The sequence below is a fragment of the Argentina silus genome (assembly GCF_951799395.1).
Source record: "Argentina silus genome assembly, chromosome: 3".
Taxonomy (NCBI): Eukaryota; Metazoa; Chordata; class Actinopteri; order Argentiniformes; family Argentinidae; genus Argentina; species Argentina silus.
The window spans coordinates 25,297,012-25,315,490 of record NC_139657.1 but is presented as its reverse complement, the minus strand read 5'-3'; the positions used below and the strand labels follow the sequence as shown (position 1 = coordinate 25,315,490).

Below are 18,479 nucleotides of genomic sequence, written 5' to 3'. Positions count from 1 at the left end.
AAACAAAGAGAAAACATAACATATGAGTCAGGACATGAACCCCAATGAAATCAATCACCTTTTCCATCATTATGACCAGGGTTTGCATAGGGCCGGAGCGCATAGGGTAAAAAATTGGAGTGCCAGGCGGAGCTGAGCTTCGTCACCTAGCTATTGAACATTTTCCCGAAATTTGACGTAGTAAACTCAAGCCCATTTTAGGCTACATGTCACCTTATCACTATTTATTTTGGGTAGTCAGATTTTCTTTAATCAAATGTGGCAGCTATTTTTTTTCCTTGTCTGCATCATTCGCCAGGGGAACATTGCATCAACGAGGCGTCTCGGAGAACATTGTCACATTGTATCAATGAGGCGGCTCAGATAATATTTAAACATTGGTTACAGACTGTATCAACGAGCTACTCGAGCGCCAGTTTGTCTGATATTATTGTGTTGCCTATCTACGCAGCCCTAATAGGCTAAATGTAGCAGTTGCACTAGCGGGGTGCTCATTATAAAAATGCCATGCCCATCACAGCATAGATGGTACATCCACACACTATCGAAATAACTTAAGCAATATTGAATGACGTTTTGACAGCAAGACTTAACGATTAGAATATCTGATGCGGATAGGAGGATGGACAAGCAAGACTAAGACGTGAAATGCATTACCAGACTAATGCATTACCAGAGGCAGATATATCCAGAGGTTGCAGGTAAAACAGAGGATGATGGTGATGTGCAGTAGGAACCACCCGGGTATGGTAAACCTAGTTGTCTAGTGTAAGAAGTTGAGAACTACACGAACCATTTTCAAATAGAAGAACTGACTAAGATTTTAATAATTTGTGACAATGTAACAGCGCAATATTGGTCAAATGTGTCATACCATGGAAACAAATCGTTACAAAATAAATCAGTGAGTACAGCGCACATTAAGAGCACTACTATCACAATGTCGTAATAGGATAGGCTATGGAGTGGGTGTTGGCCATGTCAAAACAAGTCATAAATACAGACACTACTAAAATCAGTCATGACAGTTGAGGATGACACAGGCCGACACCTAGGTTCTCACTATTACTTGAGTGAAACACATTGGATAAATATTTTTCCGATGTTCCAATTTGAAGGCAACAGTACATTTACAGTAAGCTGCACTACATTAATCACTCACAGTACATGTTTTCGAAGAAGATAAAACTTACTTGAATTACCGCTGTGAACACTCATGTTTCTCATTGCAAGCTAACAGATGTTCGTGTTTGAAGTGAAAAGCTTGATCACGCAGTTAAGAGTGCAGACACTCGATGTTCTGAATCCTATTTCCCCGGCGGATCAGGTCATTACGTCTGTTGTTGCTCATTCCCGCCGGTACAGTAACCGTCTGAATTCCCTTTCTTGTTTGTTAGCGACAGCCGTATGCTGTTTCGATTATAAAAAGTGGCGTAGGTGTGTAAACTGACTTGTTTGTGCTCGTGACTGCAATGGCTAAAAAAAAAATATGCTCGGACCTTTAGTGAGTTCACGTTCTGTTGCGCGTTTAGTTCCGCACTTGTTGGATGGATTTAACTGGCTGTTTGGTTGGGTGGAAATCCCCTTACGTCACCGGTCGGGAAACTCCCTGAGGCTGTAACCATATCAACGAGATAACCACAGATACGTTTCATTCAATCAACCCCATTTTGATACAGAACAGTATAGCAGCCAGCCAGTGTGATCTAAATGTGAATGGAACTCTTGGTGTCCAGTATATCTTTTTGCATTTTTACTCACAGCGTACGCATCTAAATTACGCCAATAGTTGTCCCATTGATGAAGAGTGGAACATGGTTACACACGTGTTTTGTTTTTCTAAAACAATGACATACAACTTTGATTTAGCCATGCAGCCTGAAAGCAGCGGAAAGCGTGATTTCTGATGGTTGCGTCATCTACGCAATCTTGTCGTTAGGTCATTGGTTTATCAGAGCACGCTAAGACATACTTGTGAATTCATTATTTTGCCTCCTACTTAATATTACACAGAGCCATCCTCAATTTTACACTGCAGCCTTCCAACTTCAAATTTCTATTCTATCTGTTGGACAGAATATATGTCGTTTTGGTCAACCTTTGTGTTGATCAGGATACAAACAAGCTTTTTACATATGAATTTAACTCATGGAAATCAATTCCAGTTGACTCCAATTCCATGTTGAACATGTATACAACTGGATTACCTTAAACGGGTCTGATGCTTTGCTTAAAGGTATGATCAAATCATTTTCCAAAAAGGCCGATACTGCCATCTACAGCACAGAAAATCTATGCCTTTTCTTGGATGTCGAAAGAGAAACCTTGCCCGTTTAAAGGAAGGAATGCTCAGCATTATTCACTCTCAAGTCATTGACCTTCTTACAAATATAGACAGAACCCATTTACTCAACAAACAAAGCAATGAGGTCAGAGGCAAAATAGAGGGTGCATCAACTGTCCACTCGTGGGTGCATAAACATTTGTCACCAATAGGCACTGTAGTAGAATTACTCACCACTGACATTGTAGCTCTACAGTGAAACAACCTCTCAGTAAAATCTACTTTTTCTCAGTGACCAATTAGGGCAGCCAGGAATAAATAAGTTCTGCATAGACCTTTTAAATCGCACTTATGCTTTACTATAAACATGAGTGTTCAAAATGTAATATGTACCAACACAGAAGCCTCATCATATCAGAATTACAGAACCCAAAATAAAAGCAAGAGAAAACTGGAATTCCTCTCATACACACAGACACTGCACTGTATTTGTCAAGGTGGTCCTGCTTGGAGTGTGAATGTAGTAGATCAATTCAAAAATCAGAAGTCCAGGGCAAAAATACTTGCAAATCAACTATTGCTAGACAGTTTGACATCAGTATTAACATCACAAGCTGAGATTCTGTACAGTTTCAGGACATACAAAAACAAAAATTCAGTGACTGAAAAACAGAAAAGTTATCATTATCAATAATATTCATATATATTTATATTAATACCTACAAGGCTTATCTTTTTTTATTATTTTTTTCAAGTTTGGAACATCAACCATTTGTTTAAAAATGAGGGTAGTCACTGTCTTTCATGGGTAGTGTTTGGACAGGGTCATCCATCTTGGTTCCATACACCCCCGTTCTTGGCTCTGGACCCTTCCAGTTTCCTCCTGCACTACTCACCAGTTTCCAGGTACCCATGACACTGCGCTCACACATGGAATGAAAACAATTCACAAGGAATCCACAGACAGAGCAAAGCTGCACTTGGCCTCCTTCTTCCCTGTACTTAAAAAATACGGCGACATGTTCTGCGACCTTTTCCCCCTACAAACTGGGTCTCCCCATTCACAACCTGGCCTCTGAAACATTACCGTTACCCATTCAAAATTATATAGAATACAGTACGTCACATTTTGTTTTACTTCACTTGAACTGCAAAACATGGGGGGAAATTGAAAAATAGAATTAGGAGGTCTACATTAAATATGATTCGCTGCGGATCCCCACACAAACTACAGGGAGAGTTGAACTGAAATTTGTCGCAGTGTCCATGACCAAAAACAATGACTCCCTTCCCTGGCAAAATTGACATTCAACTCTGCCTGGTCTCCACAAGTCCTCCTCGCCCCAGGAGGCAGGGTGAGGAAGGCGGATAGGGTTGGTTGTTGTTAATCGTTCTTCTTCTCCCCCTCTGGTTTGTCTGTGAGAGCTGCGACCGTGCCTTCAGCCTCTCCTGTTGCTGTGCTGTCCTTGGTAGGGTCCACTCCGCTAGTGCCAAACTCATTGACCCTGTTGGGATCAACACGGTAGATCCAGCGCTGGTACAAGTAGATGAAGAATACTACATCTGTGGGGAGAAGAAACAATTGAATCAGAGACTATACTTTTTGGTGTATTAATAGGACAGCAAAGGATTTAGGATCATCAGTGCTTTAAATCTAAACACGATCAATGGATGGAAGATGGATCATTGTTAGGTCAGTATACATTTGTGTGTGGCCTTCATTCTTGTCTCTGTCGAGAAACAGGATGTGTAGGCTGGAACAAGTCTGCGCATCCTGTAACTCTCCATAAAGGAAGGTTGGAATAGAGACTACTGTTGTAGAGGGAGAATGAGGTTCGAACATGTTGTAGGGCAGCCAGTGGACGTACCATCTCGGAGGCATCCTATCCTGTACATCATGGGCATCTTAATGACGAAGGCGAACAGGTCGTCAATGAAGGTGTTGAGTGCCTTGTAGGTGAGCATCCTCCATGGGAGGTGGGCCACCGACTTCATCTTGTAGTTGATGAAGAGCTGTGGCGTCATCGTGATGAAGCCTGAGCCAATCAAGAAGCAGATACCAAACATCAGATAACTATAAACAAGCAACTCCCATAGACTGCCGATAGACAAGAGACTAGACAGACTGCCAGTTATTCTGGACTGTGACTAATTATAACAAGCAGTGACTCACTCTTGGATTTTAGACAGATTGATCAAGTAAAATCACATGAATCTAAATAAAAATCACGAGAGACTCACCAAAGGTTAACAAGAAGCCATAGAGCATGCTTAGTACCCATGAGTACCAGCTTTTGTGCTCTACATACATCAAGCTGTAGATGGCGTAGCAGCCAAACAGAGGGTACAGCAGCCACGACAGGTACCTAAAAGCCATCTACAGAGAGGGAAGATGAGATGCAGGTAAAATAAGTATATCAAATTGAAGCTAATCAAAATCACTAATTTGTTGGCGTGACATTTGAATTGCTTCCTCTGAACTAGAGTGCCCTCATATGATAGAGGATGTTTTTAATTGCATAGTTTGGGATAATTGCTGGGTTTGTATACTCGGTGTATGCTTGTGTTGTTGTCGTTTCAGAGTGTGTTGCAAATGCGTGATGTGACTTACGGCGTCGTAGATCTTGGTTGAGGACTGAACGTATGTAGACTTGTCTGTGAATACGATGCGAGGGAAGATCCCCACTATCTTCTTCTCTCTGTCCAACTGGGGAGACAGAAGTTCAGGGTTAATAAAAAGAGTGTTGCTTTAAATGAAAGACTGTAAGAAGACTGACAAATTGGGTGTGCAAATATGCAATACATAGGAATTCAGATGTGCAAACGAAATACAAAAAAAAAAAAGAAAAAGATACAAATAGAATATTGAACACAAATACATGGCTGCTACATGATAAATATAGACATGCATTTATGATAACCATAACATTTGAATTATCAAGTCTCAACTTTTAAAAACATGTGCAGTCATCAGTTATTTCCCTTTCACAACTTATGTTTATGTATATAGGGGGCAAATTAATGAAAGTTCAAGTTAACACGTGACCGTCCCCTGAGACCGTGACTTACTTTGACGTCCATGACCTTGGTGATCTTCCAGAAGTCGATGAGCAGGCCGATGAAGACGCTGACCTGCACCACGAAGTTGGTCTCGTTGTCCAGGATGTAGAGCAACACCACCAGCGACTGAAACACTCCGAAGATGATGGAGCGTACCGACAGGCCCTCCAGAGACTGCCTGCTGTTCCAGAACTGGATGTCTGTGAGTGAGAGAGACAGAGAGACACACCAATGAATACAGGAAGCACAGAGAGACATTCCACCAGCAACAAACATTTTAGAAAAATCAGCGTTTACAAAAGAAAGAAAAAAAACAGGCATAATTAGTTATAAAAACACAATATGTATTCATCAAAGTTCTGAAGCAGCTCATAAAAAGGAAGTTTAAAAACACCAAGACAGTATTCTCACCGTTCTTGAATGCCAGGAATTCAAAGATGCTGTGTACGATAGAGACCACAATGGTCACACCTAGGAGGTACGGGTTGGTCTCCAACAGAGCCACCTACGGAGACACACTTCCTTAGCAACGGTCACAGAGGAAACAGCATGGATCAGAGATTCAATCAGGAGTCTAGAGCAGCCCATTACAGAGGTGTGCAAATGTACAGTACTATAGTCATGACACACCACCTATTACACATCTCCTGGTAAGAACATACCATTTTAACAAGAATAAAACAAACTGTGTCGACAGATCTAGATGAACTACAACACCTCCACAGCACAAGCACATACAGTTCCACATGTCCTCCTCTAATCCCTCCCTGCCCTTATGACACCAGACCTTGACAGAGTCCTGGTCCTCATCTGACTGCTCATAGGTGTCCTCAGGCAGGAAGTTCCACGGCGAGCGGGCGTTCTGGGCGGCATAAAGCTGCCAGCGCCAGAGGGACAGCGGGCAGTAGGAGAGGCGCAGGGGCAGCGTCTGGAGGGTCTCATTGATGGGGTAGTAGTCCTTCTGCAGGTTCCAGTATTCGTTGAAGTAGACGATGGGGTAGTAGTCGCCACTCACCGCGTCAAATTTCACATCTGGGAGGGTTTAGGAGAGAAATACAGAAACAATATTGTTTAGTCCACAGTGTGGACATTTCAACATTTCCAAAAGACAGCATCTGGATAACATTCATATGAAGAACATTTTTCTTCAACCGTATAAGATGTTGGGGGTGTAAACATTTATTTATTTATTTTTACTGACTGTGCTTTTGTTTTACTTTTTGTTTAATTTATCCATATATTGTTGTTGTTATCTCCATGGAATGTAGTGTTTGAGTACTGAGAAAAGCGCTATCCAAAATAAATGCATTATTATCCTTTATTTGACAAATGGGGACGCTAAGGTTGTGTTGTAGAAAGTCAGCACCATGCGAGCTGCCTGCACCACACTTTTTGATGGGCAGACTTAACATCAGCAGAAATATAGCAGGCTAACACAGTACTATTTACACCCTGCGCGAACATAACGGCTAATGTGTGAGTTATAAACTGGTTACAAGTGATTTATTAACAAATTATAAACCATTTATATACCCTTTACAAATGTGACATTAATGTAAAGTGTTACCGCTTCTTTAAATACGTATACGCAACATTAACATTTCACATGATGATATCTCCGACAAATGAATATTTTTCTTAGAACGGTTACTCGAGCATCTCTGGACATCTTAAGTATTTTGCATCCATTGAATTTCAGAAACTCATCCTTTTGATCTTGTACGAGATGGAGGAGCAGAATTTATAAATTTTTCAGAGAACTTACGCCGGTGTAATTACAACAATCGGCCACCAGAATGTGCTGTGTTTATTAAGATCTCTTAACACAACTCTAATAAACTGTTGTTTCCAAATTCCAGTCACAAACATGTGACTAACCAATAACAATGTCAATCCAGCAATGGAAAAGCTACAGAGGTCCAGCATTTGCATTTTGACGTTTAGTTTTTGACTGTCGCTCAACTGTGACAGTCAAAAGGTAGACATTTTATATTGTACTCATCTCATTGCCATTATCAATGTCAGTCGTAGAAGTTAGATACATTATAACATCTTATGTTTAAATGAGTTGCCCTAGACATATTATGTGGGAGAATTTAACCGGCAAGTTACCAACCAGCAACTATTCACATGCGATTGCTGTGCGGGGGAAATCATTTTAGATAATTTGATGGTCGCCTACAACACTAAATATCTGTCGGTGCCCGTTGAGCTAGTAATATTTTTGGCCTAGCCTTATATACACAGAGTAGAATGTCAAGTTTATTCATAAAACTGAAAAGTTCTGAAAACTTTGTAGACATAAGGGGGGGGGGGGGGGGGGAACAATGTTGCGTACCAAGGTTCATTTCACGTCAACAGTAAACTGAGGGCTTGTACCGAACAATTCACAATGTACCCCATATCCATTATAGGTTGTGCATGCATTTGTAAAGACTATACATGGGGCAGAAGGCAAAGTGGTACAATGCCCCTGCATATAGTTTGGTATGATCCATAGAGGTGTGTAAGAGTAGGGGGATAGAACTTACGTTGGTCGAGGGGAGGGGGGACAGAGCCCTTGACCCAGGCTGTGTGGTCATCTACCATGTTGATGGTGAGGTTGGGGTGCCAGTGAGAGATGATCTCCACTGGGCCGTGGCTCTCAGCCCTCTGTGCAGAGAGAGACACACATCATTAACTGCAACAAATAACATTTGAGTTTATAAATTCTCTCAACATCCAGAATCTAATCTCGCTGCTCAATTGCGATTTTGGTAGCTAAAGAAGTCAAAACAGTAGACAGTTGTCCGCAAAGTCGCCGCTTCCTTAACGTTTTGGAAGTGGCCGTTGATACGGGAGTGTATTAGAATTACCACAGGATCAAAGTATGGTCATTACCAAATCCTGCGCTACCTTGTACTTAACCGTCGACCACCTACCCTGAGATTAATGATTATATTACATATATATGATTATACGTCTTATGCCACACCTCAGGACGAGTACACTAACTTTTGCCAGCTACAAGTAATGTACATCATAAACCGTGTCACGTTTGGAGGCAGGCAGGGCCAGAAGTTGTGATTGCTCCACACAAGTGAGTTGGGCCGTTGGCCAACAGTAAATGTGGAGTTACACCTCAAGTCAACCAAGTTTGCCACTGCCAGCGAAAATATAAGCATCCTTGACTGAATTAGCTGCAGCTCCTGCTAGCGATTGTAACTGCCCCATGTCTCCAAATATGACAAGGCATTTTGTTGACTTTCTATGGTTGTAGGCTGTAGCAGTAGTTTGCTGTAGCCAACTTTAGCCTGCCATCATACTCTTTGCAATGGCCGTTTTGTCAGTGATCCAACAAGATCTTACAAGATAATTATTTTGTGTGTCGCCTACATTGAATGAGTGCAGAGAGGTATATTATGCATTGCGTCATTAAAAATGTCATTTTAGCCGTTGGTAATTCCAATACACGTCTGTATCTGTAGCCACAGCCTAAAGTTTTTGCTGAAGTACTACCTGAAGCTACTCTGTTTAGAACCCAACCTGCACACAATGCAGAAAATGAGAACATGGGAGTCAGCTGAAAATGTTTTCGATACCGTCATTTCGCTGGGGAGTGTTAAATTCCCCAAGACAATTCCAGTATGTTCTAGCGTAGCTTTCTTACGGTTTGTTCTGCGCACATCACAGTGAGCATGTCTGACCTTGATCATCTCAGGGTCTGCCTCCGTCTCCCCTGTCAGCAGGTTCTTGGTCTTGAGGAACTTTCTGCGTTTGAATTTGTTCAGCACTGAAGCAGTTAAAAAAATGGGGAAAACATGAGTCAAGAATAAAAATCACCTGACAAATAACTAATTACATTTGATAAGCATGTTTTTAAATACAATGTACACCTGTGTCTGAATTTGTGCATGCGCGCGTGCGCCACTTACTGCGTGTGGTATGAACGGTTGCCAGGCGACGGTACTCTGCTTTGCGTTTAGGGTCTGGGTGGAAGCCGCTCTTGGTGAAATACACGTGGATGTAGAGGGAACCATTCAGCTGCACCTTCTGTAGCACGCAGGACCAGAAAGGGGGAGAAACACAAGTGAGCGGGTGCACAAGTGACAAAAGCAATCATTACAAACGCAAAATACATCATCATGACATTCTTAATCTCCTCTCTCCTTCCTGCCCCCACCTCTGGGATGCAAAGCTACACAGTGCTTCCATTCAACCTTCACACAATTTGCTTGCCCTACCGCTCCATCTCCTCCTAATGTTTACCCACTACGCCGCCGCCCTCCTCCCCCCCCCCCCCCCCCCTCACCTCCGGGATGTCCAGCTCCTGGTACGTCTCGTAACAGCCATCCCCGATATCTCCAGTGGACCAGTCTCCGTAGATTAGGTCCCTCTGGAACCAGAACAGGCTCTCTGTGTTGTTGAAGTCAGCGAACACCTCATCCTGGGAGATATACACGTATAAGTCCTGTGGGGATAGAACAAAAAAAAAAATGTTGGGCATTTCCAGTTGCGTTTGTGATCGTAAGCATGTTATTCTATATGAATGAGGACTTGTGCATATTGTTGTTAGCGAATGACGTCAAACGAGATTTGCTGGGAGCAAGTAAAACAGAAAAATAAATTAATCATTTTTTTTCTGCCACTGGTATTAGTGAAGTGTCAATAATGTCAACACGACATTCACTTTCAGTAAAAGGTGAAGGAGGTATGTGGCGCTGTAATACCATAAGACTATCCTTGGGAAAGAGGTTTCGGCTGGGGAGCCGTGGAACCCCGGCTGGGGTGCTGGGGTCTGGAGTAGAGGGCCCCCGGCGGAACCAGCTACTAATGGCCCAGATGACGAAAATCCTGGAGGGGGAAGAAAGGATGGAGGGAAGAGGATCATTTATCATGAGAGAAGAAAGAAAGAAAGAGAAAAAAAAAAAAAAAAAAAAAAAGATTAGTCATTTTGATTTATGCATTTAAAATAAGGCATTTAAGGAGGGGGAGAATATGGGTGAAAAAGGACACATGGAGGGAAAGTGTTCTGATCTTTGATTTCTGAGCAATGTTTGACAAGATTTAAACCTGTTTCCTAATCTGACGGTCGTGTATCCAGTCTGGCTACATTCAGGCTCAAAACATATGCCCATGATTCACTGATAAAACCATTCGGACAAGGAGATCTGAATGTGATCCTCAACACACTCTTCCGATTCAATTTTTCAGTGTCCATTTGACAGTCACAGTCAATGATCTGATCACCAATCTGAGCAGGGTCGGTCCTGATTTTCTGACAATTGAATCGGGCCGGGGCAGGCTTGGGTTTGCCGTGACAGAGCTGCGTTTCATTTTCTTTTCTATAGAATCTTGCATGGCTGTGTGATAACTCGCAGCGCCTACTGCTCTCTCTCTCTCTGCTCTAATCATAGATGCACAGCAGCAGCACCTTCAATTAAATGTTTGTTATTTTCATTTAGGCTATATTTTATCTGCAAAAATAATGCAAATCATATCGTTTGGATTTTGAACACTTTCTAACGTTCTCTTGCCGTTTCTGTCAGTCCTAATGACTGAACTGTTTGAAAGGCTGCAATTTATTATTATTCTTTTTTTTTTTTTTTTTTTTTTTTTTTTTTTTTAAAACAATCCCAATTCACTAATGAGCCTCTGCTCGGTCATGCTCTCTTCGCCTGCATCTGGCGAAGAGCATAAGATCAATTGAAAGCATAACAAGCTTTTATAGAGCGCTGTTGGCATCAACGTTTACAATCACAAAAAAGGCAACAGCAGCAAGATCAGTAAAAAGTGTGTGATCAATTATTGTGCTGGAAGGCATAGGCATAACTATTATGCCACAAGAGTTCGGCATCGGCCGAAACTGTGTGTTTCTAGTGTCCTGTGGCAAAACCGTAGCTGGCCAAAATGACGTGTTTTTAGTTTCACACAGCAAAAACATAGCTGCTAGCTATATTGCTAGATTAGATGAATGGTGCCATCATATCGCGTTAGTATATCTGGAAAAGACAGAGCTAGCAAGCCAGCAAGAAGGTAATTTTTCACTAGTACTAGTTTTACAGGCATCTTCCAAACGGCTGTTTTTAATCAGTGAAAAGGCATTTGTAGGACTATAGGCAAGCCATCAAGGTGACCCTAGTGGCTTACATAATTATTGTCCAATTTCAAAGCTCTCATGTGTAGCTATTAATTATTCAAGCCAGTTGTAATTTAGAAATGTACAATCTGGCTTTCAGGCTGGTCATAGCACCATTTCTGCTGCATCTCTAGTGATGTTTGTAATTGCTTCCAGAACTACTTAACTGAGAACTTGTGTATTGCGGCTGATGGTTTCCAATCCCAGTTTCTAGAAATTACTAAAGGAGTACCTCAAGGACCAGTGCTCTTCACTATTTACATTAACAACATTGGTTCCCTTGAACCTAACTGGAAATTACAGCTGTATGCCGATGACATTTATTATTCATGTGCTTCCTTGATATGCAATTAATGAATTGTATTATGTTTGTAATTTTTATGTATTAGGGTGTTTGTTTTGTTTGTAAAGCAAGGCTCCTCTGAAAGAGACCTTGATTTCAGTAGTACCTCCCCCGTCTAAAATAAAGGTTCAATAAATGGGACCTTACTCTCCAGGCACCAATTAACACACTCAAAACAATGTCAGACTAACTTCTCACTCGTCACAAGTATTCTGTTTGAGTCTCTACTCTACTAGACAACCACAGTCACAGAGGATCCACAAGGGATTGAAATACATGCTTCCAGTGTACTGGAAAGAGTTCTCCCCAAAAGTACACAGCCCATTATTGTGCAGAGAATAAACTGACAATTCTAGCTTGACTTTTGATTTATGTTTTACATCCTATGAGTCAACATAATCCCTGGCCCTAGAGCACAACAGTGAACACACTTTCATTCAAGCATCTAATTCAACCAATCTCACCTGCTGATCTGAACCTAGACAGGGCACCTCCAATAAACCTCAAACCCCAACCTCAGCCTAATAGGATTGGAACACTAATGTGCCTGGCTTGAAAGGTGGTCTTTGCACTAATACCCAAAATGGCCCTCATATTACTCTAAGCCCTACTGTGTCTAACAAGCCTATGCCAATTATTGTCTGTCATTAAGAATTTATTTATTTTTGTATTTAATTTGCACACAGAAGACAGACAAAGTTACATTAAGATATCAAAAAAGACAATATGCAGGAGGGGCAAATAAATAAAATGGCGCTTGTCTGGAAAACCTCAATTAGAACAGATTTAAAAAGTAAAGCATTACATGAACATTATTGAGAATAAAAATGTGGGTGCGAGTTAAAAAAAACAGCAGATCAGATGCAGGGTTCTCCCCAGGATGTTTGAACAGCATGGCACTGGACCGCATCATCAAAAACAGACACCCGTTTATTAATGTCAGAATACTAAAACGTTGTATTTCACCGAGGAACCTCATAAAAACTCAAACAAAAGGGAAAGTGTTAACAATGTCGCTGGCAATCAAAGATAGTTACTCTATCGTTAGTAAACATATAGTTTAAATTTGCCTTGAAATGTTTACATAGTGACGCCGCGAAGTTCACATGGTGAAATCTCAGGCTAGCAGAGCCCTGACAACCTGATAAGACAGTTGAATTGACTCAAAGGTCAGTGGATGTGGTGGAACTGTGACAGCTGTACTCTACCCTGACCGCCATTAACAACCAGACCTCCTGAGATGAATGAATCAGTTCAGGTTGGAAGGGAATGATAATCTCAGTCACACGAGGCCATGGCTTAGAGATACCATTAAAGGATTGTTCTACAGGCATTCTACATTCTACATCCAACATTCGACAACTACACCCCAGATTCAAACCTCGGCCTTCCACATCGAAGACATGTGCAAGCTCGCTAAGCTTAAGCCTAGGTCTCAGGCAAGGTAACTCATGAGAACATGGTCAGCCAGCGACCTCCGTTAGACAGGCCTCTATACCACCACCATGGTGTGTGTGTGTGTGTGTGTGTGTGTGTGTCTGCCCCACCTGAAGACGACTCCTTTGATGACCTGCCACGCGTTAGGTGGTGGCGCCGGTGGCTGCTGCGGAGGGTCCTGTGCATTTCCAGCCGGCTCCACAGCTTGGCCGTCCACAGCTGCAACAGCGCCATTGGTGCTCACCTGCACACAGACAGACACACACGAGAAAGTGGATATTTGCATTTTAGAGGTAGCAGGGGTTTTTCCTGGCTCAAAAAGGTGCCTAGGTGGGGAAAATGTATTTTAGGAGACAGCTGTTAGTCAATTCTGGTGGCTTGTAATGAATGCTGGACATGAATCAAGGACAGTTTGATTGACATGAAGTTGACTGGAGGTAAACTGGTTATACATCCCTGCCATAGGTTACTCGTTCTATCCCAGCCTTACTGTATACAAAAAAAGTTACAAAAAAGTCTTGGCTGGCCTATACGTTCTAGCTAGTTGACGATTTATTTGCCTTTAACCATTTTCCATTTTAATATCCATGCTCACCCCTGTCCCTCAACTGGCTCAGACTCGGCCTCAGACTGCTGTTCCTCTGCTATCTCCCTCTCTGGCTCTGTCCCTCCACTCGAGCCTGTGTTTTCCTGCTACTTAGCCCTAAAATTGCTGCTGCTACAGTGATTTTACAGTGCCATATTCAAAATCACTTTATAGCATTTAACATATGTTAATTACAAAAATACATACAACTGGGAAATTATTATTATTCAAATTGGTGGCTGTGTGCTTCGAAGGCTACTATTCACATTGCTTCAAGTCTGGTTATTGCTAAATGATCAATAAAACTGTAAAAAAAAAAAAAAAAACTATTCTCTGCGCAGGAAAACTCCTGGATAGGATAGAGCCACAATGCTGTAGGAACATGCAATGATCACAAGACAATACATTTTCTTTTCACATTAAATCTATAAAAGGTCATTCATTAAACTCTCAATCTGACCTTGTCTAGGCCCAACACAGTTCAGGAAGTGCATGAAACCAAGAAGAAGAAGTGGCCGAAAGTGGCACTTTTGGGTGATAGACAAGTATTCACTTCGAGAATCACCAGTGAATTAATTCATTAATTCATCAAGATACACACACATGCATCTCAAGGCACTGCACAGATCTGCTGACACTGCTGATATAACTTGGAAGCTGACTTGGTGCTGCCTTTGAAAGTCTCAAACAGAAGGGTCATCCTGGCTGATGTTTGTGGTGGAGGAGCAGCAGCAGCAGTCGTCACCAATTACAGATGTTGGTGGGATGCAATTCTGATGTGGTAACTTTGTGTAGTCACAAAAGACTTTGGCTGCGCAGAACATGGCGAGAGAGAACAGCTCTGAACGAACAAAGTTGGTTTTCGCCGCAATTATGTCATTTTGTTCCCACGAAGCCAGCAAACTTAAGTTTCTACAAGAAGCATGCTCTGGGCATAAAGCATGTCAAAATGTAATTCAAGTAGGCCTACAAACTGAAGTTAAACAGCGCTGCATGAGGGATGTATTTATCATGCAATCTGCGGTCTCTTATTGTGTTAACTGACTGGAATGATTCATTACCTTCAGCAGATGCTCTGCTTTATTCTGGAGGGCACCCCATGATGACCATTACACAGACAAGACCGGTATTCGGTCATGTGCTTGGAAGTTAATGTTGAATTGAAAGCCTACATACAAGTAGCCTCTACATTGCTAATGTTCTCCGACTGGCTACACACATACAGCCAGCTCTTGGTGCATAACGTGCCAAACTAAATTATAGACCTACCTTTGTCATCTGTTTCGAATACAACATTTTTGCCATACAGGCAGTTGCGATTTTTTAGAGAAAATCCTCAGTCATGATCCAAGTCAACAGGTCACTTCACACTAGTTTACTTTTCCCCCCCCCTCTCCCTCTGGCTACCATTCCAGTGTCACTGATCACACCACGTGCGTTGCATACGCCTTTTTATTAATTTAAAAAAATGTCAGCTCCTGGCGTGGCGGGTGTAATGGCAAAATAACGGTATGGATGGTGTGGCAGGAATTACACCAGTGTAAGCTTGTACACCCTATGCTACCAGTAGAACCTCTCACCGGCCCAACACTACTGCACAGGGTCTGCCTTTACCGCGACAACTAGCATAGTCATGTGAGTTTAAGACCACGATCTGAAGACACAAATCTCACTTGGTCACTTGTAAATGCTGTTTGAACAGTCAGTATTCCAAAACAAATCAGAGGCCTGCAGTGTGAACAATGCTTAACTGCACTGCTGGAAGCAAGTTGGCCTACCTGCCCCAACAAGAGGCAATAATTACAAAAGCTCAACATGGATTAACATTTAAAGTGTTACTACAGCATAATTTCAGCCTATAGTCTTAACGTAGAGCTAATAAGCAGAAACTGGTCCCCGTCACACGCCTGCAGCGTGGTGCGCATGCGTGTGGATTCCACGCAGCCCCGTAGCTTTCAGAACTATGAGTGGCAGCCTTTATCTGTCAATCTTTCTTTTCAGATGGGAACTGGTAAGGAGCTGCTGCCATTGCTCTACAGCATTCTTCATTTCTGAGATAAATGACAATATCTGATTCAGGACCGAACTGGCTCCTGTGAGCAAGATTGTAGAGTTGAGAAGTACCATAAGTGACCTTAAATAAAACATGGGCTGAGCCCTGACAGAAAAACATTTCTGATCCATCTCTCAATAATGACCTGAAACGATTTCCATTGATAATGAATAAATGTTGCACTATTCATGTGCACAGTTACTTATGCCAAATGAGAATTTCACATGTTCAGGGCACTGCATATTGATATCAGTGATTTGCTGTTCAATCTAACTTGTTTAGATTGGTTGTTCAATTCATTGTGGTGTTTTAGTGTAATACAAAAGATCAAATCTGTTGTTGGTCTGGTACAATCAATAGTCAACAGCAGGTTGTCCCATCCCAGTGAGGCCTTTGTCCCATGCTGTAATGTCTATACATTTTCCGTCATAAATAAAGTTCTGAACTAATTATCTCCATTGACACAGTAAGACACAAAACAATATTACAATTTTTGTCATACGTGAACTTGCATAAGAGAACAGCCACAACATTGTGGAATATTTAGGAAGAAATATGTTGTTTCACAGACATGGCTCTCTTACATACAATAGGGTTGAACTGGTATCGAAGCAAACATTTCTGATATCACAATACTCGATACAGATACGAACGACTAGCCGTCTCATCCAGGTTGCTGAACAAACAGCTGAGATGACTGCGCTCGAGATTACTTGAGATGTACTGCGCTCATCTGATCCCTTCTAATTTCACACAATGACAAATTCAAGGTCTGACAGCCAGCCGACAAGATGCAAAGTGCAATTGGGGAATCGGCCGTGAAATTGTGTGCAGGTTCTCATGCAGCTATTCGCTACATTACGTTGCATACATCTCCACTGCTCTCAAAACGCGAACTGGCAGTGATAACCGTTTGTCAGAAGCCCCATAATGTGTTGAAGCCTGAACCGGTAACATTTTAAAACATGTGTACAACATGTTTCATTTCGTTCATTTTATAGGCATAAATATGCTCCTAAATAATGTTTTTCGCAAATCTAGGCGCAAATGTGAGCAATATTCACACTGTCTTGCCCTGCTATGCCTTAACGCTAGACTCTGGGGGTATGACGTCACATCCATGACAACAGAGCAACTTCCATTAAATATTGTAGTGAACAAGAGCATTCACTTTTTCCCCATTTCCCTCGGTTTCTTATTTTTTTGGTTCCACTTCTCAGAAAACGAGCCTAAGATAAACAGCTGCCTTGGATGAGAACTAAAGACATTCTTAATTACACCGAAGACACTCAACAAAACTTTTGATGCATGCGTTCTGTCGCAACACTTGTCTGGTCTGTTGCATCACCGTTCTGGAAAGTCTGGTGTCAGTCAGTGTCGCCTAGCTAGTTTTTTTTGCTATGACGCCATATCCCACAGTCTACCTTTGCATAAGGCACTTACACGACAGGGGGGGGAGGAAAGATGGACCCTGATCGTCATTAGAAGGCTCCCCATTTAGCTAGCGAACCAAAATGCATTGGAACTGAATGTACATACACCACAAGCGCTATAATCTTCAGGAAAAGACTACAACGCCTCATTGCGCAATCAGAAATGACAGACAGGCTGGTCAACAATGACTAGTTATAGGCGGTTATTTTTTTAATGAATAGCTGGCCAGCTAACGTTAATATTTGACACATCAACGAATCTGCTCCGTAGGAATCCACTGCACGTCTCAGAAGGTTGGCTGAAAGCTAACCAGCTAGCATGCTGAGGCTAACCATCCACTGACGGTCATGAAAAGGCATGTGACAGTCTACCTAGTTATTTCCTTGAGGATCGGGGAAATATTCGAGACGACAGTTACCACGTTAGCTAGTGTGGCAGTTCAAACATAGCTAGCTAGTTAGTTAGATAGATAGATAGATAGATAGATAGACAGACAGAGATCGCGTGTTACGGTATTTCCCGACGCACCGTGAAAGGCAGGCAGGGGGTCGTTTTGAAACCGACCGGCATTGAAAACGTCACGTCAGAGGGGCTCGTGTGAAACAAATGATTCGATTGTGCGGTTAAACATCTTTCCCCTTTGCGACTCAAATATTTCGAACGACCAGTAAGCTTCTGTCATTTAAGCAAAAAATTTGAATACAGCCATATTATTTCATTCATTTTTACCTCGCCGTTGCTCACGGTGGATTGCGGAGTTGCTTCAGCCTCCTGCGACGCCATCTTCCCTGTCTCTGTCGCACACACTGCTGCTGGCTGGGACTCTGTTTTCACGCCATTTCACACGGTGGGCGGTGCTTACACGTCACCGCGGCCGTGGATAGGTGTGCACGACAACCGAGGACCGAGTTCAACCCGACACCGCTTTAGACTCGAACTCACCTTGGTCCACATTCGTGCCGAGTAGACTTGACACCAGAGATTAGTTGATATCATCGAGTTCAATCAATATTCCAGTCCAGTTCATACAAATCGAATATGCATGTGTAAAATGACATGTCATAGCAGCCATATGTGAATTGTAATGATCAAAATTACTTTTTTTCCCCAAATTGTATATACTTTCTCTGTTCGTTAATTTGTCCTTATGTCAGCAAGAAATAA

The 18,479-nt window shown here is 42.1% G+C and overlaps 1 protein-coding gene across 1 annotated transcript; it reads right to left on the bottom strand.

Moving 5' to 3' along the window:
- Positions 1 to 2,391: 2,391 nt before the first annotated feature.
- On the bottom strand, positions 2,392 to 18,160 carry clptm1 (CLPTM1 regulator of GABA type A receptor forward trafficking). The gene is made up of 14 exons (XM_083666964.1): positions 18,045 to 18,160; positions 13,353 to 13,486; positions 10,054 to 10,177; positions 9,636 to 9,794; positions 9,259 to 9,376; positions 9,031 to 9,116; positions 7,876 to 7,996; positions 6,132 to 6,376; positions 5,756 to 5,849; positions 5,354 to 5,544; positions 4,896 to 4,991; positions 4,526 to 4,661; positions 4,153 to 4,320; positions 2,392 to 3,847 (listed from the first exon to the last, which is right to left on the bottom strand). The coding sequence occupies exons 1-14, from the start codon at positions 18,096 to 18,098 to the stop codon at positions 3,669 to 3,671; spliced, it is 1,905 nt and encodes a 634-aa protein (XP_083523090.1). The 5' UTR covers positions 18,099 to 18,160; the 3' UTR covers positions 2,392 to 3,668.
- Positions 18,161 to 18,479: the final 319 nt, after the last annotated feature.

What these genes read in the sequence shown, in the direction of transcription:
- clptm1 (XM_083666964.1), bottom strand. Translation starts at nt 18,098, where the DNA reads ATGGCGTCGCAGGAGGCTGAAGCAACTCCGCAATCCACCGTGAGCAAC. An exon ending in AGGACCAGGACTCTGTCAAG is followed by an intron (nt 5,850 to 6,131) that starts GTCTGGTGTCAT and finishes GTGTCTCCGTAG; the next exon opens with GTGGCTCTGTTGGAGACCAA. An exon ending in CAACCAAGATCTACGACGCC is followed by an intron (nt 4,662 to 4,895) that starts GTAAGTCACATC and finishes CCCTCTCTGTAG; the next exon opens with ATGGCTTTTAGGTACCTGTC.